The sequence below is a fragment of the Gracilinanus agilis genome, chromosome 6 (genome assembly GCF_016433145.1).
Source record: "Gracilinanus agilis isolate LMUSP501 chromosome 6, AgileGrace, whole genome shotgun sequence".
In the NCBI taxonomy this organism is placed as follows: domain Eukaryota; kingdom Metazoa; phylum Chordata; class Mammalia; order Didelphimorphia; family Didelphidae; genus Gracilinanus; species Gracilinanus agilis.
The window spans coordinates 30507128-30534915 of record NC_058135.1 but is presented as its reverse complement, the minus strand read 5'-3'; the positions used below and the strand labels follow the sequence as shown (position 1 = coordinate 30534915).

The window sequence follows — 27788 nt, the reverse complement described above, 5'->3', positions numbered from 1 at the left end:
CCAGATGACTTCCAGATATGTAGCCAAATCTAATAAATATTTCTCATGAATGGTGAGCCCATATTACAAGCTGCTTGTTCTATATATACTTTTTAAAAAATTTGGTCATCACCAAAGCCATCTGAAGTTCACCATGTTCAAAATAGGAATTATTATTTTCCTTCAAATCCCATCTATCCATATTTTTCTGTTTTTGTTTTCATATCTACTTCCTCCTCACTACTTACAAAGACAGATCACTTGGACTATTGTGATAGCCTCCTTTTTGTTCTGAGAGCACAGATTCAAAAATGAGAGTAGTTCTCTTATTACTTCTGGAATAAAATATAAACTCCTAAGGTTGGCAGCTGGTGGATAGAGAGTGTTGGCTCAGGAGTTGAGAATACCTGAGTTCAAATCCAGCCTTAGACATGTACTAGCCCTGTGATTCTAAGTAAGTCACTTAACCCTTTTTGCCTCAGTTTCCTCATCAGTAAAATGAACTGGAGAAGAAAATGGCAAATGTCTATAGAATCAGTCAAGAAAACCCCAAATGGGACTATTAAGAGCTGGATACAATTGCAACTACTCAACATTATCAAAGGCTAGCATTTAAAATCTTTCAATTTCCAGATCTATTTCAGATCAATTCTGTTTATGTATTCCATTTTGCAATAGGACTGGCCTGTTTGCTTCCCCAAACTCAATGTTTAATCTCTAATCTGTTCACTTGTATATAGGCTGAATGTCCTATGCTGGGATTATAGTCCCTCCTCACCTCCATAATTTAGGATCTTTTGCTTCCTCAAATAATCCTCTCAGGTGTCACCTTCTTCCAGAAGCCTTTCCTGATACTTCCACTCCCTATAAGGAAATCAACATGTCTAGGATTTCCCCTCTCAAATTAACTTGTATTTACTTATCTACTTAGCTATCTTATTTACCCTTATAAAGTAAGTTCTTTGAGGGAAGGGATAATTTTTTTTTGTCTTTGTTTCTTTCACATTTGCTTAATTCCTTGAAAATAGTAGGTGGTATAATGTATATTTACAGAATAGAACTCAAGGTCAAGGATGCCTGGAAAAAACCTTCTGAGTTCAACCTGTCAGGTTTGAATCATTTCAGTTATCCTGATGCTAGTCTTACAGGGAGGCGTAAATTTCCAAGAAAGATCAGTGAATTTTGGCAATAACTTTATATTATGTGAATGCCTGGCCAAGTCTCATAAGTATCGAGGCAGGAACAGGAAATGGAAGCCTGTGTTCAACATCTGGAATATATCTTTTGTGGGGAATGTACTATGGTGATCTGAGAGTCTTCATTTCCTTTGCTTCATGCTGCTTTTGAGAGTTAAAAGTATCAGAATTCATAGAATCACAGAATCTCATCTATCTCTCTCCCATTAGCTTGTGACCTCCTAAGTCACTCAGCCCTGTTTACCTCAGTTTCCTCATCTGTCAAATGAGCTGGAGAAGGAAACGAAAAATCACTCTAGTATCTTTGCCAAGAAAACTCCAAATAAGGTTTTGAAGGGTTGGATTTAACTGCAACAACTGAACAACAGCAGCAACAATGTATTCTCATTGCTTAACACAATGCCTGACAAATAGTGGGAGCTTAATAAAAGCTTGCTGAGTGACTAACTTTCTTTTTGGAGAGAAAGAGAATCTCTCATTTGACAGATGAAGAATCTTGGGCTCAGAAAGCTGATGACAGGACTTAGGGTTAAACATTAAAGTTCATTCTAAATCTGATTTAAGGCTAATTCTATGCACTGAATTAGTATTAGATCTATACCTAGAACTTTCGTTGGCTCATATAGTTCTTAGGATTCCCAATAGTTCAGGCAGAAATCACTCCAGGCTCCCCTTACTCAATCTCCAAGGGTTGTTCCCCCATCTTGCCCCAGATGGGGGCTGAACTTTGAAAGTTCTTCCATCTTTTTCATCCTTTCTTATCCTAAGCCTGACAGTTGAAGGCACAGCAGAGAAAAAGAAGCATTAGGGGTATGTTGGGGAAAGCTGGAGGAAAAGTAGCCACACCTGGATCTGAGAAGCTTCTGGGGAAAGCAACTAAAAGGTGCTGAGACACTGAGAGGCTAAGGCTGTGTGACAGAGTTATGTAGGAGCAATGTTTATTATCTCTCCCAACTCCCCTCACTCTTCCTCTCCCTAGAGTGTGAGTTCCTTTAGAGCAGAGACTTTGGTTGTTTTTTTTTTTTTGGTTGTTTTTTTTTTTTTTTTTGCATCTTTAGCACTCAGCACATTGCCTGGGACTTTTTAGTTGTTGTTTGGTAGTTTCAGTTGTGACCTGACCCCAGTTGGGATTTTCTAGGCAAAGACATTAGAGTGGTTTGCCATTTCCCTCTCCATTTCATTTTACAGATGAGGCAAACAGGGCTAAATGAGTTGTTCAAGGTGACACAGTGTTTGAGGGTGGATTTGAACTCAGATCTCCCTAATTCCTTCCCCAGAAATCTATGCACTGAAACACCTAGCTGCCTTAAAAGAAATACCATCAACAGATGTTTACTATATGTAGCCTACTATGCTTAGCATTTTTTTGTTGTTTAGTAATTTTTCAGTCATGTCTGACACTATGTGCCACCTTTTGGGGTTTTCTTGGCAAAGATACTGGAGGGGTTTGCCATTTTCTTCTCCAACTCATTTTACAGATGAGGAAACCAAGACAAATTAGGAAACCAAGTTAAGTGACTTGCTCAGGTTTACAAAACTAGTGTCTGAGGCCAGATCTGCCCTTATGTCTTCCCTGCACCCCTAGCTGTACCTGGCACTTTAAAGGAGTTTAATAAATGCTTGTTGAGTGACTGACTTTCACTTTGAAGAGGAAAGGAACCTTATATGTTCCTCAGGGTAGTCTTTATTCCTTGAAAGACTTGTTTCTACTTAAAATTTATTAACTTTTGGTTCACTTTGTCTTTTTAAGCTAGCTAATCTTATTTGTGTGTGTCACTGTCCAGATATAGCAGAGGTCAGCAACAGTGCAAATCAGGAGAGAAAAGATAAAGATAAAACCTTACTATCTTGCCAGAGCACTCTTCTGTCTTGAAGCTCAGAAATCATAAATGAGAATTATCGATTCATTTTTATAACTTCCTAGGGTGGAGAATGAAAAACATTCACCAAGATCTATCTAGACAATGATTCAGCAAGCTAGTTTGCCCAAGGGTAGAAGTGGGGTGGGATGGGAGGGATTATAACTAGCTGGCTTGGTAATTTTCCTTCCCATTTTTTCTTAGTCTGGTTTGAAAGAAAAAAACCCTTCCCAGAGGGAAGGTGAAGGAAATGGCTCAAGAGTATACAAATATCTAAGAGTAGCCCAGCCCACACAAGGAAGTGTACCGTGTGTATAAGAGGGGGAAACAATCATGTTCACCAACACAGTTTACAGTAGCAGAAATCTACCATCACTGCTAGAGTTGCCTCCAAACCAATGTTCTTTCTATTATATTAGCTGCAAATGGCAGGTCATACAATCATCCTCAAGTGGAGTATTGTGTAAAATTGTAGTTACCTCGTAATGAATTTCTTCTCACTGATGAATATCAGAGTAGGGTCCTGGTGAGGATTGGTGGTCATTTTTCTCCACTCATTCAGACTGGCTGAAATGACATTAAAAAAAGAAATTAAGTTCAATGTTTGTTTTGGATGGTCCATCTCAGCTATATCTATAAGTTGGCAAAAATTAGGAAAAGAAATATCTGGTATGGTTTAATGGGAATTCATATACTAAAATGGGGACAGATGTTTCTAGTTCAATGAATATATTCCATCAAAATGTTTTGATCCAGATACTTTGTTGCTATTTTTTTGAGAGAAATTTTGTGACGTGGGATAAAGTGTAAGCTTTTAGGTATTCTTGGGGGCAATCCCACCAACCCCCATTTCTCTGCACTGCTGACTTTTTTTTTGTATATGTTTTGTCATTTAATTTATATTTCCATGTTCACCATATTATACAAGAAGACACATATTGCTTACACTTGTGAAAAAAATTCTTGGAGAAAATAAAGTGAAGAATGGCATGCTTCAGTCTGCATTCAGGCATTTGCCTGAATCTATTTAGGTAGATAAGCCTTTTCATTATAGGTCTCTTAGAGTTGTCTTGGATCTTGCATTGCTGATGAGTTAAGTCACTCACAGTTGATCATTGTATTTTATTGCTGTTACTATGTACGAAGGTCTCCTGGTTCTGTTCAGTTCACTTTGCATCTCTTCATAGAAGTCTTTCCATGTCTTTTTGTGATTATCTTGTTCTTCACTTCTTAAGGCACCTCTATTTGGCTTTTAAAGCCCTTTTTACAACCTGTCTCCTTCCTACCTTTCTAGTCTTTAAACTTTTTTTTAAACATTTATTAATATTCATTTTTAACCTGTTTACATACTTCATACCCCTACTTTCCCCTTCACCCCCCACATTCCCCCCACCCATGGCCGATTGCACATTTCCACTGGTTTTGTCATGTGTCCTTGTTTAGGGCCCATTTCCATATTGTTGTTAGTTGCATTGGTGTGGTCATTTCGAGTCTACATCCCCAATCATGTCTGCCTCATCCCATGCATTCAAACAATTGATTATCTTCTATGTTTCCTCTCCTGCAGATCTTCCTCTGAATGTGGGTAGCGTTCTTTACCATAAATCCCTCAGAGCTATCTTGTGTCATTGCATTGCTGCTGGTACAGAAGTCCATTACATTCGATTTTACCATAGTATATCAGTCTCTGTGTACAATGTTCTTCTGGCTCTGCTCCTTTCACTCTGCATCAGTTCCTGGAGGTCTCTCCAGTTCACCTGGAACTCCTCCAGTTTATTATTCCTTTTAGGAATACAATAGTATTCCATCACCAGCATATACCACAATTTGTTCAGCCATTCCCCAACTGAAGGGCAAACCATCCTTTTCCAGTTCTTTGCCACCACAAAAAGTGCAGCTATAAATATTTTTGTACAAGTCTGTTTATCTATGATCTCTTTGGGGTACAAACCCAACAATGGTATGGCTGGATCAAAGGGCAGGCATTCTTTTATAGCCCTTTGAGCATAATTCCAAATTGCCAGCCAGAATGGCTGGATTATTTCAAAACTCCACCAGCAATGTATTAATGTCCCAATTTTGCCACATCCCCTCCAGCATTCATTACTCTCCCCTTCTTTCATTTTAGCCAATCTGCTAGGTGTGAGGTGGTACCTGAGAGTTGTTTTGATTTGCATTTCTCTAATTATTAGAGATTTAGAACACTTTCTCATGTGCTTATTGATACTTTTGATTTCTTTACTTGAGAATTGCCTATTCATGTCTCTTGCCCATTTTTCAATTGGGGAGTGGCTTGATTTTTAATACAATTGATTTAACTCCTTGTATATTTGAGTAATTAGACCCCTGTCAGGGTTTTTTGTTATAAAGATTTTTTCCCAATTTGTTTGTTTCCCTTCTGATTTTGACTACATTGTTTTTGTTTGTACAAAAGCTTTTTAGCTTGATATAATCAAAACCATTTAATTTACATTTTGTAATTTTCTCTAACTCTTGCTTGGTTTTAAAATCTTTCCTTTCCCAGAGATCTGATAGGTATACTATTTTGTGTTCACTTAGCTTATTTATAGTTTCCCTCTTTATATTCAGGTCATTCACCCATTCTGAATTTATCTTGGTGTAGGGTGTAAGATGTTGATCTAAACCTAATCTTTCCCATATTGTTTTCCATGTTTTCCATATTTCCCAGCAGTTTTTGTCAAATAGTTGATTCATGTCCCAAAAGTTGGGCTCTTTGGGTTTATCATACACTGTCTTGCCCTTATCCCCCTCCCTTGATTGACTTCCCTTTCTGCCCCCTCCCTTGTTATTCCCCTCTTTTGGTTTTTTAAAGAACCTAATGAATTCCCTTCACCTTCTTCTCCCCTCCCTTTTTTGACCTCCCCACTCCCCTGCTCCCTTTGGTTTAACCCTTCTGACTTTCTCAGTAGGGTTAGATAGAGTTTTTTATCTGAATGGATAATAAAGCTACTCTTCCCTCTCCAGGTTGATTACACTGAGAGTAAGATTTGATTATTACCTCTTAATGCTCTCTTCCTCTCCTTCTTATGGTAGTATTTATCCCCTCCCCTTCCCATGCCCTCTTTGTGTGTAATAGAATATCCTATTTTTCTTATTTACTCAGATTTTTCTTGGTGTCCCCTACTATTCCCCTCCTCTTTCCTCCCATGTCATCTTAGACCATTTAGTATCCTATCCTCTCCCTATGAATTATTCTTCTGGTTGCTATAATAGTGAATATTATAATAGTGAATAGAGTTCACTACAGAGAATTATACATAGCATTTCTCCACCTAGTAATACAGATAATTAGATCATATTTACTCCCTTAAAGAGTCAAGTTTAAAAGATTATGAGTTTTCTTTCTTTTCACTCTGTTTCTTATTTACCTTTTCATGTTTCTCTTGATTTTTGTGGTTGGGTATCAAACTTTCCATTTAGTCCTGGTCTCTTTTGTGCAAAACCTTGGAAATCTTCAATTTTGTTGAATGCCCATACTTTCCCTTGGAAGTATATAGTCAGTTTCGCTGGGTAGTTGATTCGTGGCTGAAGGCCCAGCTCTCTTGCCTTTCTGAATATTGTATTCCAAGCCTCTTTTAGTGTGGAGGCTGCCAGATCCTGGGTGATCCTTATTGGTGCTCCTTGATATTTGGATTGTCTCTTTCTGGCTTCTTGTAATATTTTTTCTTTTACTTGAAAGCTCTTCAATTTCGCTATTATATTCCTGGGTGTTGACTTTTCTGGGTCCAGTGTTGAAGGTGATCTATGGATCCTTTCAATGTCTATATTGCCCTCTTGTTGTAGAACTTCAGGGCAATTTTGCTGAATAATTTCTTTAAGTATGGAGTCCAAATTTCTATTAATTTCTGCCTTTTCTGGAAGACCAATGATTCTCAAATTGTCTCTTCTCGACCGGTTTTCTTGGTCTGTCACTTTCTCATTGAGATATTTCATGTTTCCTTCTATTTTATCAGTCTTTTGACTTTGTTTTATTTGTTCTTGTTGTCTTGAGAGATCATTGGTTTCTAATTGTTCAATTCTAGCCTTTAAGGACTGGTTTTCGGCTATAATCTTTTGGTTTTCGGCTATAGTCTTTTGGTTTTCCTTTTCAATCTGGTCATTTCTGGTCTTCAGTTGACTTGCCTCACTTTCCAATTGCGAAATTCTGCCTTTTAAACTGTTATTTTCTTGCCAGATTTCTTCCATCTTCCTCAACATTTCATTTTTGAACTCTTCGATAGCTTGTGACCAGCTTTCATTTTTTTGGGGAGGTTTGGATTTTTGTTTTCCCTCCTCTGTTGTCTGGATTTTCTCTGTGTAGAAGTTGTTGAGTGTTCCAGAGTTTCTCTTGGTAATCTTTTTCTTCTGGGCTTCCTTATTGCTTGCCATTGTTAGCCCCGCCCCTTTTCAGCTTTGTCTTCACACTCAGGGTCTGCTTGTGCTTTCTAAGCTTCCAATGGCTCTGGTCTTCTTGTCCTTGGGTCAGGCCTCCTGGTAGTCCCCAGTCTGTCCCCCTGCCCGAGGCTCCTTCAGTGGTCTTGGGGTTGCTTCCACAGCCGCGCTCCCGTCTGCTCCGGGTCCTCGCTGGTTGTCCTAGCCTGTCCTGGAAATCTTTATTCCGCCCGGGGCACTGCCTTCACCAGCGCATATGCTCCAGGGAAAGTCTCTGCTTTAGGGTTCTTTATTCCGCCCGGGGCAGAGCCTTCACCCCCTTAGATGCTGGGGAAAGTCCATGGGTCTCCCCAGCCATTTGGGGTCCCACATCTAGCAGCTCACAGGTACAAGCCCTGGGGCTGCTAGTGATTTACTGGTTGCCCCACTCCTGTTTTCACTCTTGTGTGTTGGCCTTGGCGCTGTGCATGGTGTGGGGGTGGAGTGGAGGGGCTTCTTCCTCTCGCGTTTTAGTGAGAGCTGTTTCACCCCTTTATAGTGTGGAAATGCCCCAATTCTGCATACCTTCAATGCTGCACCCTGTTGTGGGGTTCCTTCGATTGTCTGGATTCGTTTTTATGTCCCCTCGAGGAGTCTTGTATGCTTCGGTTAGGAGAGATGGAGCAGCTGCTCCTTACTCTGCCGCCATCTTAACCGGAAGTCCGCACTGCTGACTTTTATTCATTTTTTTTCTCTCCAGATTTAAAGGCAGTCTACTAGGTATGTTTTGGAATAATCTCAGAAATTACAAAAACTCTACTCTGCTCAGTCCTCAAATGGGAGTAAAACCAAGGAAATCTCTCATGAGATGATTTCCCCTTTCTTAGTCTTGAACACTGAATTTGTGATATGTCTTTGTAATTTATTAGTGATATCAAGTAACATAAGCAAACATTTTATTTTTTTTTTGGTCAAGTAACATAAACATTCAAACAAGCGTAGAAGGCTGCCTTAGAGCTCACAACCAGGGTCACTTTTTTTCTTTTCCTCCTACCCATCCATTTGGTCTAGGGAGGAAGTGGTTTCTGAAGAAAAGGAATGTGCTTGGGAAAATAAGGACTAGGGCTGAAATGATTAGAGATTCTATGCAATTATGGATCAAGTTATAGAACTGGCCAGTCTAATAAAACTGCTTTTATATTTTATTTGAACAGTAGCCTGCACAGGGGAGTATGTTCCTTTTTTTATAACAACAATTCAACCCAAATGGACAAACCCTGTTCCCATAAAGCAAACAGAAATGCAAGTACCCACATAGAATAAAATCAAGTTCTGACTTGATCAGTCTTCTATGTTTTGCCTCATATCCTCCTAGCCAACCATGAGCTTTGGAGAGTGAATTCTGACATTAGTGACCTCCTTTTTAATGTTCTCAGCTCAGTGGTTAACAGGGTTTAGCTTAAATGGAGGGTTAAGTGGGCTGAAGTGGAAGATGTCCATTTTCTCCTTATTTTTTCAGTACTGAAAAAGCTTATTGCTGGACCTCTAAGCCCATGATCAGAAATGGATTAAAAAAGAGAAGAGCAAGGTGTTGGAGATAGAGTTACATAGTTTGGGAGATAAATTCCATCTATAAACAATACAGTGCTCTTTTGTGTAATTATATTGACCAAGCTTGGCTCCAGAAAAGAGTTGAAAAATACACAAATCTCCCCTTTTTGCAGAGGTTGAGGTCTATGAGTACAAAATGTTCTATATGCTTTCAGACAAAACTGATAGATTTAAATGAAGGCTATATTTTTAAAGTTACTGCTAAAAATAAGATTAAAATTAAAATGACAAAAGTAAAAATGATACAGTGCTTTCTGCTTTTCTATTTCATTTCATTTCCAGGCAGCTTTATATTCCTTTTGAGATAAATCTGATTATTTCTTTATTTGAAAATTTTTTATTTAATTATTTAATTTAGAATATTTTTCCGTGGTTACATGATTCATGTTTTTTCCCTCCCCTTTTCCCTCATCCTTTTCCCCTCCTATAGCCAACAAGCAATTCCACTGGGTTTTACATGTGTATCAAGAGTTATTTCCATATTATTGATATTTGCAGTAGGGTGATCATTTAGAGTCTACATCCCCAATCCCCCCTATTGAACCATATGTTCAAGCAGTTGTTTTTGTTCTGTGTTTCTACTTCTATAGTTATTTCTCTGGATGTAGATAATGTTCTTTCTCATAAGTCCCATAGAAATGTCCTTATTGCATTGCTACTAGTAGAGAAGTCCATTACATTCAATTTTACCACAGTGTATCTGTCTCTGTGTACAATGTTCTCCAGGTTCTGCTCCTTTCACTCTGAAGCATTCCTGGAGGTTGTTCTAGTTCACATGGAATTCCTCCAGTTCATTATTCCTTTTAGCACTATAGTATTCCATCACCAACAGATACCACAATTTCTTTAGCCATTTCCAATCAAAGGGCATTCCCTCATTTTCCAATTTTTTGCCTCCCACAAAGAGCGCAGCTTATAATTTTTTTTGGACAAGTCTTTTTCCTTATTTTCTCTTTGGGGTATAAATCCAGCAGTGGCATGGCTGGAAATCTGATTATTTCTCAGTCTTCCTCTTCTAGGAAAACTTCTCAGATGAACACTAATTCTATTCTTTCACTCACTCCATTTCCCTAAAGGCCATTTATTAATTTTGAAATTATATATTATAGTTCAAACATAGGATGATATAGAATTCTCTTGGGATTGTTGGCCCTAGAAAGCTAGATATTTTCTAATCTTCTTACTCACCTGAGTATAGTCCTATGGACTATTCTTATTGGTTCTTATTCAGGTTTAATAACTGTGCCATGGGATAATTTTCCCATGATATTATTTCCCCAGGACTTGTCATTCTTTTTAGAGCACGTGACTATTTTTCAAAAAAGAGCACTTTGTGAACAAAAACTGATGCAAGCCATATGGAAACAGAAAGACTGTATGTGTGTATTCTGACATCCAGGGCCCATGGTGGTATGTAGGCTTGCTTCTTTATTCTCCAAGCATTACAGAAAATTAGATAGGAGGATATGTGGGATGTTCTGGGTCATTTAAAATGCTCCTGGTAGAATTCTTGGAGTTAAAATCATAATCATGAATGAATGAATGGAAAAAGCTTTTGTAGCGCTCATTGCGTGTACAAAGCTAATGTTTAGCACCATTCATTGGTATTTTCCACAAAAACAGAAAAATAACTCAGGCCCTTCTTTCCAGGTGCTCAAATTCTAATGGGGGAGATGACACATATGGATTGCTCCAGCTACAAGTCATGCTGATACTAGTTCACATTTGTATGGCATTCAAAACTTGGCAGGACATTTCTCTCATCAAATCCATATGTAGTGGGATCAGAGAGTTTAAAGCTAGAAGAGCTCTTAGTAATCATCTAATTTAATTCCTGTATTTTGTGAATGAGGAAACAGAGATTGGAGAGATTATGTGACATGCCTAAAGTCATATGGAATCTGAATTCTGGTTTTCTGATTCCAAATATAGCTTTAAAAAAATATACTACCATGGTAGCACAAACATTAATATCCATTTTACAGAAGAACAAATAGGTTCAGCAAAGTGAAGTCACTTTCACAGAGTTACATACCTGGTAAATTGCCCTAATTGGATTCAAACCTAGGTCTTTTAGAGTCCAAATGCAGTGTTTCCTCAACTTTCCCGAGCTGCATCTCAAAAAAGGATTGAATGAAGCAAATTCAGTGGGTTTTCTATTTGGTTCACATGGCTATGTTTTATTTTGAATCGGACCTGTGATTTCTTTGGCATTGGGAACTCCCAACGAAGAACAATGACTACTCTACAACTTTTAGTCTTAGCAGGCTGCCAGGAGTCCTAAAAGGTTAAGTGATTTGGCCAGCCATACAGTTACCATATGTCAAAGGCTAGACTTAAACCTAGATCTCCATGCTTATTTGGATTAATAAACAAAAGTAGCTAACCTATCTTTAGGAAGACTGGATATTTGTGCTGTATTTTCACTGTCAATCATAATCACTGGTGACCTATGCTAGATGGAATAAAACTATGTTATTGTTGGTTATAGATATCATATAACCCAAGGAGATTTTAGGTGTTTGGATGAAAGGATTGGCTATGTCTTTAAATCATTGAATGGCTTTATAAAGGAATCTTAATGCAAAACCAAAATAAATTCTCCCCCTCTTTCCCCACTGTTAAATGAAAATTGGGCAGGTCATAGATAAATCTGAGACCTAAGAACAAAATATTTTAGAAATTCCTGAAAGGTTAGGACATGCTTCTGGAAAATGAGTCATCAATAATGAAGTAAATGGGAAAGCAATCTTTTGCTCTTTCTTTTCTTTTACTCTGATGATAATCTGATGTTGGTGGCTCTTAAAAACTTATTCTGACCTATGGAGACATAACTCACTGGCCTCAACATATTCCCTATAACATTTGAAGGGTAGGTAGTAGAGGCATCAGACAGTAAAGGAAAAGAAGGCATGATAAAGAGATGAAAGAATGAAGGTCATGTTTCATCTTTTTGATATACTTAATAAATATTTGGGTATCACAGTCATCCCCCAATTTTCATAAATGGTCCAAGGATATGAACAGGCAGTTTTTGGATGAAGAAATCAAAGGCATATATATATAATCATATGAAAAAATGTTCTAAATCATTACTGATTAGAGAAATGCAAATTATAACTCTGAGGTACCAATTCATATCTATCAGACTGGTTAATATGACATAAAAGGGAAATGATAAACACTAGAGGGGCTGTGGAGAAATTACACTAATGCATTGTTGGTAGAATTATGAAATAGACCAACCATTCTGGAGAACAATTGGAAACTATGCTCAAAGGGCTAAAATACCTTTTCCCCACTAATTTCACTACTAGGACTATATCCCAAAGAGGTAAAAGAAAAGAGAAAAAGATCTATTTGTACAAAAATATGTATGATAGCTCTTTTTGTGGTGGTAAAGAACTGGAAGTTCTTTGGGGATGCTCATCAATTATAGAATAGCCAAATTGTGGTACATGACTGTTATGAAATTCTATTGTAATATAAGAAATGATGAGCAGAATGGTTTTAGAAAAATCTGGAAAGACTTCTATGAACCAATGCAAAGTGAAGTGGATAGAGCCAGGAGATCACTATACATAATATTAACAATATTGTAGGATGATCAACTGTGAAATGCCTTAGTTATTATCAGTAACACAATAATACAAGACAATTCTGAAGGACTTATGATGAAAAATACCATCTACTTTCAGAGAAAGAAGTGACGATTCTGAATATGGATTGAAGCTTACTTTAAAACTTTATTTTAATAAGGACATCTGGTTATTGGACTTTGTATTGGTTTCTACATTTCTTGGTTCATCCCTACTCAGAGCACCAACATGTTTCTGATCCTGAGAGAGAAGTTTGATTTAAGGCCACACTGGTGATCTAGAGATTAAAAGCACCCATAAGCTCTAGGCCATTTCTGGGAGCTTATTTTGGCTTCTACATTCCCTGGCATGAGTCCTTGTCCAGTAATCTATAGGCTTCTGTCCATCATCTTGTGAAGTCCTGGATTGGATGAAGGAAATTGCTGCCATTTCTCTTTGTGTTTTGACTAAGCATTGTTCCCTCTGGTGACTTTTTAGGTCTTCTTTAGGGTTTATGTGAAAGAGCTAGGCTTTTTTTGTGACTTTTTACATTATCCTCTTAATCAAATGACAAATAATATTTTCAATTGCTTTGGATGAATGATAAAATGAAATCTGCCAACTCTGTTGTTTAATGTTCCAAGGAAAATTTGCGTGCCATTTTGCATTTATTAATTGAATATTAAAAACTGGGTCTCCCTATCTCACTCAGGCTATAAATAAAGCAGCTTCTTATAGCATGATCTCACTTCTGTTTACTATGAGAACTTTGAACTGTTCTGTTTTTAGCTTACCTCTCTTTCTAGTCAGCCTGATGGGTTTCCCACTCCTGGGTGCTCATAATGTTCTTGCTTAACTTAGTGCAGACACCTGACTAGCTTAGCCTACTATGGGAAGCTCAGAATTCTGCTTCAGCCTCCACAGTATCTGGGGTTTTAGATGTGAACCATTAAATCCAGCCTCATTGGTTTCATTTCTAAGGAGAACATCAAGACTGATAAGACGGCTTTCCTCTAATTTTATGTCTATTCATTGACAATGATCATGACTGTAGAGTATCAACAGCTTAGTTAATGTTTAGAGATGGCCCAAACATTGCATGATTCTCTAACAGCCCAATGCTCACTTTCTTTCACTGCTCTGCCACTTTTCCAAGACTGGAAAATGACCACACAAGTTTGAAGTCTATTTTGTACTGTTCTTAATTTCTTGGGTTACCAAGGATTAACAAGGCAGTTCTGATTCATGCTAGCCTGGTTCCTCAGGTTTAATATTAGAATGAAATGAGGGGGCAGCTGGGTAGCTCAGTGGATTGAGAGCCAGGTCTAGAGACGGGAAGTCCTAGGTTCAAATATTGCCTCAGACACTTCCCAACTGTGTGACCCTGGGCAAGTCACTTAACCTCCATTGCCTAGCCCTTACTACTCTTCTGCCTTGGATCCAATAAGTAGTAGGTAGAAGGTAAGGGTTTTTTAAAAAAATGAATAGTAGTAGGTAGAAGGTAAGGGTTTTTTAAAAAAATGAAATAAGACAACTGAATTCAGTTGTGCCAATTTCCCTGATTGTTTTCTATGAGGGTCTGCTGGTCAGAAACCTAAAGTGATATCCAAGATGGCCATTTGTGTCCTGACTTTAAGCTCCATCAAGGACCTGAACCTTTAATCCACGATCCAGTTAAGTCTTCAGGATAGTTTCAATACGTTTTAAGGAAAAACTAACCCAGCCTATATAGAGTAGGGCCTTCAGATACTGTTTCTACCACAAAAGGACCAATATTTATGTAAATATATATGTTCAATCCTTGCTGGCATTCAGATCAGCCAAGAGGCAAGATTTATGGGAAAACTGGTTAAAGAGCTATTATAAATAATAGCAGTGCTTTAAGGGCTACAAAAACACTTTGCATGTTACCTTATTCAATTCCTCCAATTCCTCAAATCCTGTGCAGTTGATGCTATTAACTCCATTTTGAAAGTGAGAAAATTGAGACAGGAAAAGGTTAAGTGACTTGCTCAGGGTCACAGTTATGTGTCTGTCTGAGGCAGGACTTGAATGTTTGGAGTCTTTGACACAAAGTCAAGTGCCCTATCAACTGCACCATGTTTTTTTTTCGAGTTGAATATTTCCTTTTAGTCCCTTCTCCAGGTTAAAGGTAATCTATTCTTTCCATTGTTTGTCATGTGACATAGTTCTCAGGCATTTTGACATCCTGGTCAACTGACCCTAAATGGATGCCAGTTTGCTGATGTGGCTACAAAATCTTAATGACTTACTGAGTCATCTGCCTAAAGATGACTTGCTGATGTGGCTATGAAGACTTAAAATGCGGCTTCTAGGATGGAAAGCACTACTTTAGATATGATCTGGCTCTTAATGAGTAGAGTGTTAAATCTTATCTTCCTTGTGTCTCAATATTCAATACTATTCATGCAGCTTAAGATGAAATTGGCTCTTTGAGCAGACATATTTCATATTTATTCATTGATTTGTATTAATAATGTAGTTAAGAGAAATCCCCAAGATTTCTCCTCTCCTACCCTCCACATATCTTAATGTTACATCCTCTTAGCTCTACCTTGATGCACTGGATTTTTTTTAAGTCTAAGAAAGGGCTTTATATTTATCCCTTTTAAATTTCATCTTCTTAGATTTGTCCCACCACCCCAGACTGTTGAGCTCATTTTTTGGATACCAATTCTGCAATGTATTAGCTAACCTTTCTAGCTTCATGCCATCTACTAATTTCTTTATTTGATCCTAATGAGCTTTCATCTTTTGTCTCTCCTCTCACAAACTCCTAAAAAGCCCTTCCTTATTAATATATTTCATATCTTCCTCTTATTTCTCAATCTCTTATAACATGGTTTATAATACCAACACTCATTTGAAACTGCTCTCTTCAGACTTGCTGATTATCTCTTATTTGATGGATCTTAAAGTCTTTACTCATTCTTCATCCTTACTGCAGTTTTTGACACTGTGGACCACCCTCATCTCTGAGATATTCTACCTTCCATGAATTTTCCTGACACTGCTCTCTCTCTTTGATGTCTTCCTATATTTCTATTCATTCCCCAGTCTCCTTTGCTGTATTTTCATCTGCATCCTTTCTCTCATTCCTGAGTATATCCTAGGGCTCTGACCTGGCCTCTTTGGTCTTCTTTCTCTTCACTGTCTCTTGGTGATCATGTCATCTACATCAGCTACTATTGGTTCAATCATCATCTTTTAGGAGAAGACTCCCCAATCTACATATTGAATCTTTATCTTGCCTGACTCCAGTCCCACATTTACAACTGATTGTTGATCACCTCTCCTTAGAAGAGCCATAGATATCTTACATTTAAAGCAGAACTCATTCTATTTTCTCCAAAACCCATTCCTCTTTTCACTATGTCTATTTCTCTTGAGTGGCCCTGTCCATTCAGATAACTGTATTTTCAACTTTAGACTCATCCTTGAATCTTCTTTCTCTCTAATCTCACATATATAAAGAGTTTATGTCTTTTCAATTCTACTTCCAAGATATTTCTTTCATTCAGTTCATATGGTCACTATCCTGTTCTAGGCTCTCATCACCTCTTACCTAGGCTATTACAATAGCTTCCTAATTGAACTCCCCCACTCTTACTCTAGCTTCTTTACAATCCATTCTCCAAACAGCTAACATAGTGATATTCCTAAGCACAGATCTGACCATAGTAGTTGCCTGTTCCAGTGGCTTCCCTTTGCTTATATTATAAACATTCTTACAATTTTCTATCGCAAAAAAAAAAAAAAAGAAATGGGATTAGATTGGCATTTTTAAATAAAAATGGCTCTGATAAGTAATCAACTATGTGACCCTAGAAATGCCTCAATATCTCTTAGGGACTCAGTGTCCTCTGTAAAATATACGAACATTTAGATGAATCTTAAGATTCATAATTATTCTAAACTTTAAACTCATATAAATTCTAAACTCATAAATGAATGAGAGTTACTGGAAGTATTTATGCATAGAGAATAATTTAGTATAATAGAAAGAAGGTAGCTGGATTTTGGAGTCAAAGAAATGAGTTTATATTATAGTTTTGCTCCCATGTGATATCAGTCTAGTTACTTGATCTCCCAGATCCTCAGTTTCCTCATCTATAAAATGGGGAGTTGAACTAGATGGACTCTTTTGATCCTATGACCCCTAAGACTTCTAACACTATAAACTGATGACTTAATGATTATTATCTCAACACTTTATGATTATGTCAGGTCTGGTTGTTTCATAATAATATATAATAATAATATACCACAATATAGATGTTATTATTGTTAATTAGAATTTTATTATTTTCTTATTCCTTCCAAATTCATCTCTCCTTCAAACTACATTATTTCTATTGATGGCATCGTTATCTTTCCAATCAAATGGTTAACAAACTTGGAGTCAATCTTGACCTTTAGTTTTCCTTTTTTTATCATATCCCCAGCATTTTTTAAGTCTTGTCTATTCTTATATTTCTTACATCTTTCCTTTGCTCTTCACTAGTCCAGATTCTCATCAACTTCTATTTCCTCCCATCTCTAATTCACCCAACTCCCAAAATAATCTTCCTAAAGCAGTGATGGGCAAAGAGGGGGCTAAAGGAAAGGAAATGCTCATCTGTCAGTCTGTTCCTAAGGCAACTCTTTCGAAGTTTCATTGTATTGTATCCTACTCATTGTATTCGTCAGATTAGCAATAATGTTGCTTAGCCTGATAAAACTTTTCAGGGGGCTGCATCTGGCCCATGGGCCATAGTTTGTCCTTCACTGTCCTAAATCATTAGTTTGGGCATGTTATTCTTTTGCTCAGAAACAGCCAAGGACTCCCTATTACCTAATGCCCATCATAGTTCAGTTTATTTTTCTAGACTCATCTCCATTACTCCCATTCATGTGAGCTATATTGCAACCAAACTGTTTTGTTCCTGCTTTCTGAACTCTGTTTTCCACCCTCTATTTCTGTGGCTTTGCCAGAAGGTTCCCTACACCATGCCTGAAATACTCTTCCTCCACACCTCTTATCCTTAGGTTTCTTCAAAGTTCAGGCCAGATCCCAGGTCTTTGCTGTTTATCTCTCTGTAATTGCTTTTTGCCTTCTCAAATTATCTTGAATTTACTTAAACTAATTACTTTTTCCTTCAGGTAATTGCCTCAATATTCTGTTACTAAGTATTTATCTTGGAGGTTCATTGCAAGTATTTTAATTGTGCTTAAAGTAAATCAATTAAAAATTACTTTGGATTATATATGAACATTGTAGGAGAGTAGGATCTCTAAACTCTGGGCTAATGATCACTTTTTCTTGTCATCATCATTGATGACAGTTTCTCAGTCTTCCTTGAAATTGTCCATCCATCTGTAGGGATTTTCCTTCTTGTCCCACTATATGAAAAAGGATAATTTAATGTGATTCTAATTCTAGAATGCAAACCATAAATAAAGCATTTTCTAATTACAAACCGTGTTTGCCAACTTTTCAGCTTTCAGGGGGTGGGTTGTGAAATTATTATCACTCCATTTTATAGCCAATAAAACTGAGGTCTGAATTCAGTTGCTTGCCAGAAGGCACATATGATGAATGTGCCTGAATCAGAATTGTAACTTGGGTCTTCTGATGTCAAGTTCAGATTCCATCCCACTACCCTCCAATTGTTTTCTAAACATTATATAACTATAATTTAACCATTCCAATGAGCAGAGAAAGAGGCCTTAAAAGCATCATTGTATAAAGCTAGGTAGCAGAGTAACTAGATCCCTGGATCTGGAGTCAGGAAGACCAGAATTCAAAGCCATCTCAGACATTTACTAGTTGTGTGACTTTGGGCAAAACATTTAACTCCTGTTTGCTTTGGTTTCTTCAGCTGTGAAATGGGGATAATAGTACTCACTTCGCAGAGCTGTTATGAAGATCAAATGGGATAATAATTTTAAAGCCCTTAGAACTAACCTATATAAATACTAGTTACTATGATTATTATCATGGTTAACTAGGTGGTGGAGCAGATGGAGTATTGGACTGGGAATCAGGAAGACTCCTCTTCATGAGTTCAAATCCAGCTTTGGATACTTACCAGCTATGGGCTAATCCCTTAACCCTATTTACCTTAGCTCCTCATCTGTAAAATGAATTGGAGAAGGAAATGGCAAACCACTCCAGTAACTTTACCAAGAAAAACCCAAATGGGGTGACAGAATACTCTGATAAGACTGAACAACAAAAAATATTATCATGAGAAAATATGATATTTACAGAGTTCAAATCCATCTCAGTCCCTAACTGTGTGACTTTGGGCAAGACACTTTTGTTTGCTTCGGTTTCTTCAGCTGTGAAACGGGGATAATATTTTAAATAACACAACAGACAGGTGATCTTTTAAGGCTTAAGGGTCCTTTCCAAAAACTGCTGCTTTGAACTTGGAAAAAAGCATGAAAAGTGTGGAGGGAAGAGAATAGTTCAGTGTGGGATTGATCTGACGCAGGTGGGCTTCAAGACCTCTTATCTCTTCCTAGGACAGGTGCAGCAGTGATGATGTCGGAGCCCAGGGCCCCAACTTGGATCCGTGATAACTAGATCTGAAGGGGCTGGATCAAGGGGGTTGGGCTCCTTCCTTCCCTCTCCTTCATTCCACACATTCTAACACTGACCTTCCCCCTCCCTCCAGTTGGTGGAACAAAGTCTTCCTGGGAAGCAGCGAATCTTTGTACTAGCCACGGGTGAGGGATGCCTGCAGCGTAAAAAGTTGCCTTACCTGGCAAGGAGGTCAGAACCCAGGAGGAAAGGCTGGGGTACGCCTGGTTTTGCTTTGAGCATGGTAGGAAGCTCTCTTCCCGACAGATGTCCCTCCACAGCCTAATAAAGTCCAAGCTGTTAATTATTACTCTTACACTTAACGAGCTGGGGCGTGTTGGAAACCTGAGACACTCCCGTGGCTCAGTGCATGTTGGGAGTGTTTATTTTCCTGGAGAGGAGCAGCCGATAGGAACACTCCCAACCACACACCTGTAGAAGGAAACTGACGCTCGGTTAACGCTTTAGCGGCTGCCTGTTCTCTGCAGTCTCTCTGGGCTCCATACCCGCCCTCCGCCAGGACAAAGAGACCGCGTTTAAGTAGCTTGAACATTTCCTCACAGTAGTCCTTTGGCGCGGGGAGGGAGGGCAGCATTCTTGGCCCTATTTTGTGTTGCTAGAAATAGACCGGGAGGTTAAGTGATTTCCTTATAGTCACACAGCCAATAGGCTGTAGGGCATGGATTCAAATGTAGGTTTTCTGACCCAACACCCACAAATAAATGGCCATGATCAGGGCCGAAAAAGAATTCTTCCCGATGCCTTTTCTTTTTCTCCACCTTTCAATGGGCTCAATTTGAATCCTTTCTTCATGCTCCTCAACAGATGTTACAAAAGGAAGGAAAATAAGGGCACAGCATGTTATTTGATTGAGGATATAGGAGCTTTCAAAGTCAGCAAGTTGAGGGGCGTGCATCATTTAACTGCCACAGTTCCTAAGGAGCATTAGAAAAGCTTTGAGATCCAGGAACGGCAAGTGCTAAATCAATATGATACTCTTTTTTTTTTTTTTCTGGACCTTTGATTTCATTTTTCAGCACTTGGTGCAGTGTGTGGGGCACAGTAAGCTATGCAATAACTGAAGAGATGGGGATCCCCTGGTATCAAAACTCCCTCCTTTCCTCCTATTGTTCTTTGGAATAAAGTGAATTTCATCATCACTTTAACAACTTCCTCCTGTTAAAAAAGCAACTGTAGATAAGATATTTGCTACAATAGGTTACTTTACAAAAGTAGCCTTGAGGCTCTTGCAAATAGTCCAATTTCTTCATTTGATTGGTCAGCCAAAGTGGCATCCTGTTGTATGGGGCTGAGAGGAGGTCATATGTCATAGGAAGAGAAGAGACCTCTAATCTATCTTTGTGACAGCATAATAATTTTTAAAAAATGAACCTTACCTTCTGACTTAAAATCAATATTGTGCAATGGTCTCAAGGCAACACAGTGGCTAGGGCTAGGTAAAGTTAAGTGACTTACCCAGGGTCACACAGCTATGAAGTGTCTAAGGCCAGATTTGAAGCCGGTACCTCCCATCTCTATGTCTGTCTCTCAATGTACTGAGCCACCTAGCTGTCCTAATGACTACATAATAATAATAACTTACATTTAACATGAACAGAATCCCACAACAACAATCCCCAAAGGTGATAAAGCAAATATTGTTAAATGTGTTTTTAAAATGTAGGAACCGAGGAGTATTGTGGTCAAATAGTTACAGTCTCATAGGTGGCAAATTTTAGAATCGGAATTCAAACTCGTCTTCTATCAATTCAAAATTCACTACTCTTTTCACTGTGATCACAGTATGATTAGAAATGAGAAAAAGGTTCATTCAGCCTGTCTATTTTTATTTAAAATAGTATTTATATTAGCACTTTTAAGATCTACAAAGCCCTTCACAAAGATCTCATTTTACTCTTGTGAGATAGATGATGTTATTGTCCCCATTTTACAGATGTGGAAGCTGAAGCAGAAAGAGAGGAGGCAACTTGCCTAGGTCACACAGGAAGTAAGTGTCTAAGACTGGATTTGAACTTAGATCTTCTTGACTCCAGGTTCAGTTCTCTAGCAATTGCTTAACCTGTTTACTTATCTGACTGTAGAGTCCTGGACATACCAGTTTCGTTACTTAGAATGATGATTTAAAGCTGACATATTCTTAGGGAAACTACAACCTTAGAGACCTATGCACAGATACTGTGACATGTGAATATAATTGAAAGTTCTAAAATGTTGCTCACTCCTTTGTTACTCCTTTGGCCTGGATAATCTGCCTTTTGAATGCAATGTTTGCAGATTCTTAGTCACCAGGATCTTTTTGTTCAATTCAGACCCTTCCTTTTCTGTAGTCTATTGTTGTCATTTCTCCACTATCAGGAGTTAGGCAATACTGCTTTGAAGTACCCTTCTACAGATGTCCTTGGAATATTTCTTCCAATTATCTACTCTACAGATGGCTTTCTTTACCTCTCTTCACAGAACATGGCTTTGGCTACTTGTAGCCTCAAATTCCATGACCTGGCAATCTCTCCCAATAGGGATTAATTGACATGACTTGGAGTCAGTGACTACCCAAAACTTGTTATTGAAAACATCTTCCCTCTAATAGCAGATTTATAAGCAAACAAAAGAAAAAGAGTTAATCAGAATCTTACATCCATGATAGTCCTAGGGTAAGAGAATCTCACTCATTTGGCAAAGTAGCAAGTGCTCTTTGTTTCTGTATGATTACAGGTTTCCTGAGTAGAGAAAGAGAGGTAGCTGCCTAGAATTGATTTGGACTGTATTTCCCAATTCCTCTTAATGCTAGAGCCTTCCCTCTGTTATTTCTAATTTACCCTGAAATTATTATCCTGATATTATTTCTAACTTATTTTGTCTGTTGCAGTTGCAAGAAATGACCAAAAGGAGGAAGCAGGAGGGGGAAAAGAAAAAAGGATTAATGTAGTAGGACAAAATGGAAAATTGACAGCTTGTGGTTCCGCAAAAAAGGGATAAAATAATAGATAAGAAATTGACAAGAATAACTCAAGCCTTCCCTAGCTGTGACACAGCTACTACTAAAATTAATTTCATCTCCTAGATAATGTTACTTTAGATGTGTTATGCTGGGAAATCTGAAAAGGGAAATGAGAAACCTTCAAACAACAAAGTGGAAACTAGAGTTAAAATTCAGATCTGTAATTTACCTTATAGAGGAAGATCAGAATTCATGAGAGGCAATGTGAAGGGCATATAAGGTATTAATGTGAATTTGTCATAAATGAAGTATTTCTAAACTTAAAAGTACTTCTCTTTTTCTTAATACTAATTAGACAAATTTTTCCACTGGGGAAACCTCAAAAATCTCTTTTGGACTAGAACAGTGAGTTCTGATAAACTCTTGAGACAAAGAAACACTTATTTAACAAAAGGTTTACTTTCCATGAAGAAAGAGATTTGGATTCTCAAAAAAACTATTTATGTGATCAGTGCTGATGCTAATGATAGATGCCACCCCTCCCTCCATTTAAAAAGTCCCAGTGGTTCCTTATTATCTCTAAGATCAATTATAAACTCTTTCCTCAACAATTTCTATCTGTGTGACCCTGAGTAAGTCATTTAGCTCTGCCTCAGTTTTCTTAATTGTAAAATGATGATGATGAAGAGGTTTAAATGTGATGTTTGTAAAGTGCTTTACAGCTTGCATAATACATACTCTAGGCTTAATAAATTCTTGTATGCTTTCCTTCCTTCCTTCCTTCCTTCCTTCCTTCCTTCCTTCCTTCCTTCCTTCCTTCCTTCCTTCCTCTTCTAAAGCCTTTCATAATCAGGCTCCTTTCTTCCTTTTCAATTTCTTACATCTTACTATCCTCCATGTAATCCATATACTCTGTGATTCACTGATACTAGCCTCCTTGCTATTTCTTGCACAAGACACTCCATCTCTGGATTCTGAGCATTTTCACTGGTTATCCCCCATTGTTGTCACCTCATCTCTTTTAACATATCATTAGGTTTGTATCCCCAACAAAAAACCCCTAATTCCAATTTTTTTGCCACCACAAAAACCACAGCTACAAATATTTTTGTACAAGTCTTTTTCCTCATTATCTCTTTGGGGGTACAAATCCAACAGTGGTATGGCTGGATCAAAGGGCAGGCATTCTTTTAAAGCCCTTTGGGCATAGTTCCAAATTGCCCTCCAGAATGATTGGACCAATTTATAACTCCGCCAGCAGTTTATTAGTGTTCCAATTTTGCCACATCTCTTCCAACATTTATCACTTTTTTTTTTTTTTTTTGCTGCCATATTGGCCAGTCTACTAGGTGGTACCTCATAGTTGTTTTGATTTACAGTTCTCTAATTATGACAGATTTGAAACACTTTTCCATGTGCTTATTGATAGTTTTGATTTCATCCTGTGAAAACTGCCTATTCATGTCCTTTGACCATTTGTCAACTGGGGAATGACTCGATTTCTTGTACATCTGACTTAGTTCCTTACATATTTGGGAAATTAAACTTTGTCAGAGAGTTTTTTTTTTAACCCTTGTACTTCAGTGTATTGTCTCATAGGTAGAAGATTGGTAAGGGTGGGCAATGGGGGTCAAGTGACTTGCCCAGGGTCACACAGCTGGGAAGTGCCTGAGGCCGGGTTTTAACCTAGGAGAGTCTCTAGGCCTGACTCTCACTCCACTGAGCTACCCAGCTGCCCCAGAGAGTTTTGTTATAAAAATGTTTTCCAATTTTGTTGCTTTCCTTCTAATTTTGGTTGCATTGGTTTTGTTTGTACAAACCTTTTTAACTTGATATAATCAAAGTCATTTATTTCACATTTTGTAATGTTCTCTATCTCTTGCTTGATCTTAAATTCCTTCCTTTCCCACAGATCTGACAGGTATACTATTCTATGTTCACCTAATTTATTTATGATTTCACTTTTTATACTTAAATCCTTTACCCATTTTGAATTTATCTTGACATAGTGTGTAAGATATTGATCTAAACCTAATTTTTCCCATACTGTTTTCCAATTTTCCCAGCAGTTTTTGTCAAATAGTGAGTTCTTGTCCCAAAAGCTGGGATGTTTGGGTTTATTGAACATTAGCTTGCTGAGATCGTTCACCCCTAGTCTGTTCTACTGATCCACCCTTCTGTTTCTTAGCCAGTACATATTGTTTTGATGACCACTGCTTTATAGTACAGTTTAAGATCTGGTACTTATAGTCCACCTTCCTTCACATTTTTTTTCATTATTTCCCTTGATATTCTTGATCTTTTGTTCTTCCAGATGAAGTTTGTTATGATTTTTTTTCTAATTCTATAAAAAAAAATTTCAGTAGTTTGATAGTTACGGCATTGAATAAGTAGATTAATTTGGGTAAGATTGCCATTTTTATTATGTTAGCTCATCCTACCCATGAACAATTAATGTTTTCCAACTATTTAGATCTAGTTTTAATTGTATGAAAAGTGTTTTGTAGTTGTGTTCATATAATTCCTGTGTTTGTTTTAGTAGGTGGATTCCTAAATATTTTATATTCCTAAATAATTTTATATTATACTTTTTAAAGAGGGGACCAAAGGAAAGGGAAATGCTCATCTGTCAGTCTGTTTCTAAGGCAACTCTTTCGAAGACTCATAGCATTGTATCCTCATTGTATTCATCAGATTAGGAATAATGTTGCTTGGCCAGATAGAGCATTTCAGGGTGTCACATCTGGCCTGTAGGCCATAGTTTGCCCATCACTGGTCTAGAGTGATTTTAAATGGAGTTTCTCCTTCTAATTCCTGTGCTGAATTTTGTTGGAAATATATAGAAATGCTAATTTACATGGGTCTATCTTGTACCTTGCAACTTTGCTAATTATTTCCACTAGTCTTTTAGTTGATTTTCAAAGATTCTTTAAGTAGACCATCCTACCATCTGCTGTGTAATTAGAATCTGTTACCTTAAAAACTACGATTCTTGGCACCCCACTCTCCTCATGTTAAGCACTAACATAGGGAGGTTATGAATTTTGTGTAGCCCTGCCTCTCACTCAATCCTGATCTGATTAGTTTGGTAGAGGTGGCATGAGGTGAGTGGCAGAAGAATCTACTCACGTGGCTTTATACTTTGTTAGATAGTTTCCTTTTTATTCCTTCTACTTGAAATAATTATTAATAAACTATAAAATACAATTCTTGGAGTGTTGGATATTAATTCAAATCCTACACTGCAAAGAGTGATAATTTAGTTTCCTTATTGTGTACTTTAATTCCTTCAATTTCTTTTTCTTCTCTAATTGCTACTACTAGTGTTCTAATACAATATTAAACAAGAGAGGTGATAATGGGCACCCTTGCTTCACTCCTGATCTTACTGGAAAGGCTTCTAACTTGTCCCCTTTGCAGATGATACTTGCTGGTGGTTTTAAATATATATTGTTTATTAGTTTGAGGAATGGCCCTTCTATTCCTATACTTTCTAGTGTTTTCAATAGGAATGGGTGTTTTATTTTGTCAAAGGCTTTTTATGACATGAATATGGTATTGATTCCAAAGCCAGGTAGACTTATTTAGTTCTGAAAGGGGAAGGTTGAGATCCCCCACTAATATGGTCTTATTATCTATCTCTTACTTAAGCTCCTTCAATTTTTCCTTTAGAAATCCAGATGCTATACCATTTGGTGCATAAATGTTTAGTAATGATATTACTTCATTATTTATAGTACCTTTTAGCAACATGTAATTTCCTTCCCTATCTCTTTTAATCAGGTCAATTTCTACTTTAGTTTTGTCTGATATCATGATTGCTACTCCTGCTTTTTTACTTTAGATGATGCATAATAAATTCTGATCCGGCCTTTTACCTTGAATCTGTGTGTGTCAGTCTGCCTCAAATGTGTTTCTTGTAAACAACATATAGTAGGATTCTGGTTTTTAATCCCTTTTAAATCTTGCTCTATTCCCTTTCTCTTTGTTCCTCCTCACCAGTGTTTTGCTTTTTGTCACGCCCCACCCCCCTGAATCCCCTCCCTCCAGGTAGCTCCCTTTTCCCTTGTCTTCTACTTCTCTGTAGAGTAAGATAGAATTCTATACCCCACTGAGTAGGGTAAGATAGAATTCCAAACCCCACTGAGTATACTTCTTTTACACTCTCTGAGCCCTTAATGATGAGAGTAAAGCTTAAGCACTGACCATCTCTACCCTTATCTTCCTCTCTCTATAATGATTTTTCATGCATCTTTATGTTATATAATTTACCCCATTCTATCTCTCCCTTCTCTTTTCTCTCAGTGCAACCTTCTCAGCCATTGGTTGATTTTTTTTACATATCATTCATATGCATACATATCATATCATACATACATAGCATTCCATATCATCACATTTACATAGACATCATATCATCAATAATCAGCTTATTTCTCCACCCTCTTTCTGAGTAAATTCCTTCTACCTCTCTACTACTGTGAGTAATTTTTGAGAATTACAGAAATCCTATTTCCATGTAGACATATAAACATTTTGACCTAAATGAGTTCCTTAAATTTTCTCTTTCTTATTTACCTTTTTTGGACTTCTCTTGTGTCTTGTGTTTGAACTTCAAATTTTTTATTTAGGTCCAGCTTATTCCTCAGGAATGCTTGGAAACTTCTATCTTATTGAATGACCATTTTTCCCCCTGAAAAAATAAACTCAGTTTTGTTGAATAGGTGACTCTGGGTTATAAGCCCAAATCTTTTGCCTTCCTGAATATTATATTCTATGCCTTTTGATCCTTTAATGTAGAGGTTGCTAAGTCCTGTTTTATTTTGATTGTAGCTCTATGGTACTTGAATGGTTTCTTTCTGCCTACTTGAAGTATTTTTTTCCTTGGCTTGGTGGCACTTGAATTTAGCTATTATATTCCTGGAAGTTGTCATTTGAGGATTTCTTTCTGGAGGTGATCTATGAATTCTTTCAAGTGTAATTTTATTTTCTTGTTCAACAATCTCTGGGCAGATATCTTTGATAATTTCTTATAATATGATATCCAAGGTTTTTTCTTGATCATGGCTTTTGGGTAGTCCAATAATTCTCAAATTGTCTGTCCTAGATCTATTTTCTTTGTAAGTTGTTTTTTCAGTAAAATATTTGATGTTTTCCTCTATTTTTCATTCCTTTTATTCTGCTTTATTGTTTCTTGATTTCTTATGAAATCATTAGTGTTTAGATGGTCAATTTTGATTTTTAAGACCTGATTTTCCTCTGTCATATTTTGGTTCTCTTTTTTCAATTGGTCCATTTCTCCTTGCATTATTTTCATTTCTCTTTCCCACTTTTCCTCTGCCTCTCTTAATTGGTTTTTGAAGTCCTTTTTGAGTTCTTCCAGAATCTGTGTTCAATCCATATTTTTCTTTTGGACTTTGGTTGTGTTTCCTTTGCTTTCACTGTCCTCTTCTGTACCTTCTGTACCTTGTTCTTTGTCTTTCTAAAATTCTTTAGAATTAGGTGCTTTTTTGTCTCATTTGCTCATTTTCCCTATCCAATTATAGGTAGGCTGGGGTGGATGATGTGATGGTCTGAAGGATGAGAGCTCTGAAAACCCCCTCCTCCTGCTGATTCAATTGGCCCTTGTGATGCTAATAGCTTAAA

At 37.4% G+C, this 27788-nt stretch overlaps 1 protein-coding gene across 1 annotated transcript in view; it reads right to left on the bottom strand.

Annotated features, from left to right (window-relative positions):
• The window catches only part of RASSF6 (Ras association domain family member 6), a 73267-nt gene extending 53823 nt beyond the window's left edge, over window positions 1-19444 (bottom strand). Inside the window, exons 1-2 of the mRNA XM_044680050.1 lie at window positions 19365-19444; window positions 3514-3601 (exon numbers count right to left, since the gene is read on the bottom strand). Of these exons, the coding sequence (XP_044535985.1) occupies window positions 3514-3578 (65 nt within the window). The 5' untranslated portion in view covers window positions 3579-3601; window positions 19365-19444. The remainder of the gene's footprint in view (window positions 1-3513; window positions 3602-19364) is intronic.
• Window positions 19445-27788: the final 8344 nt, after the last annotated feature.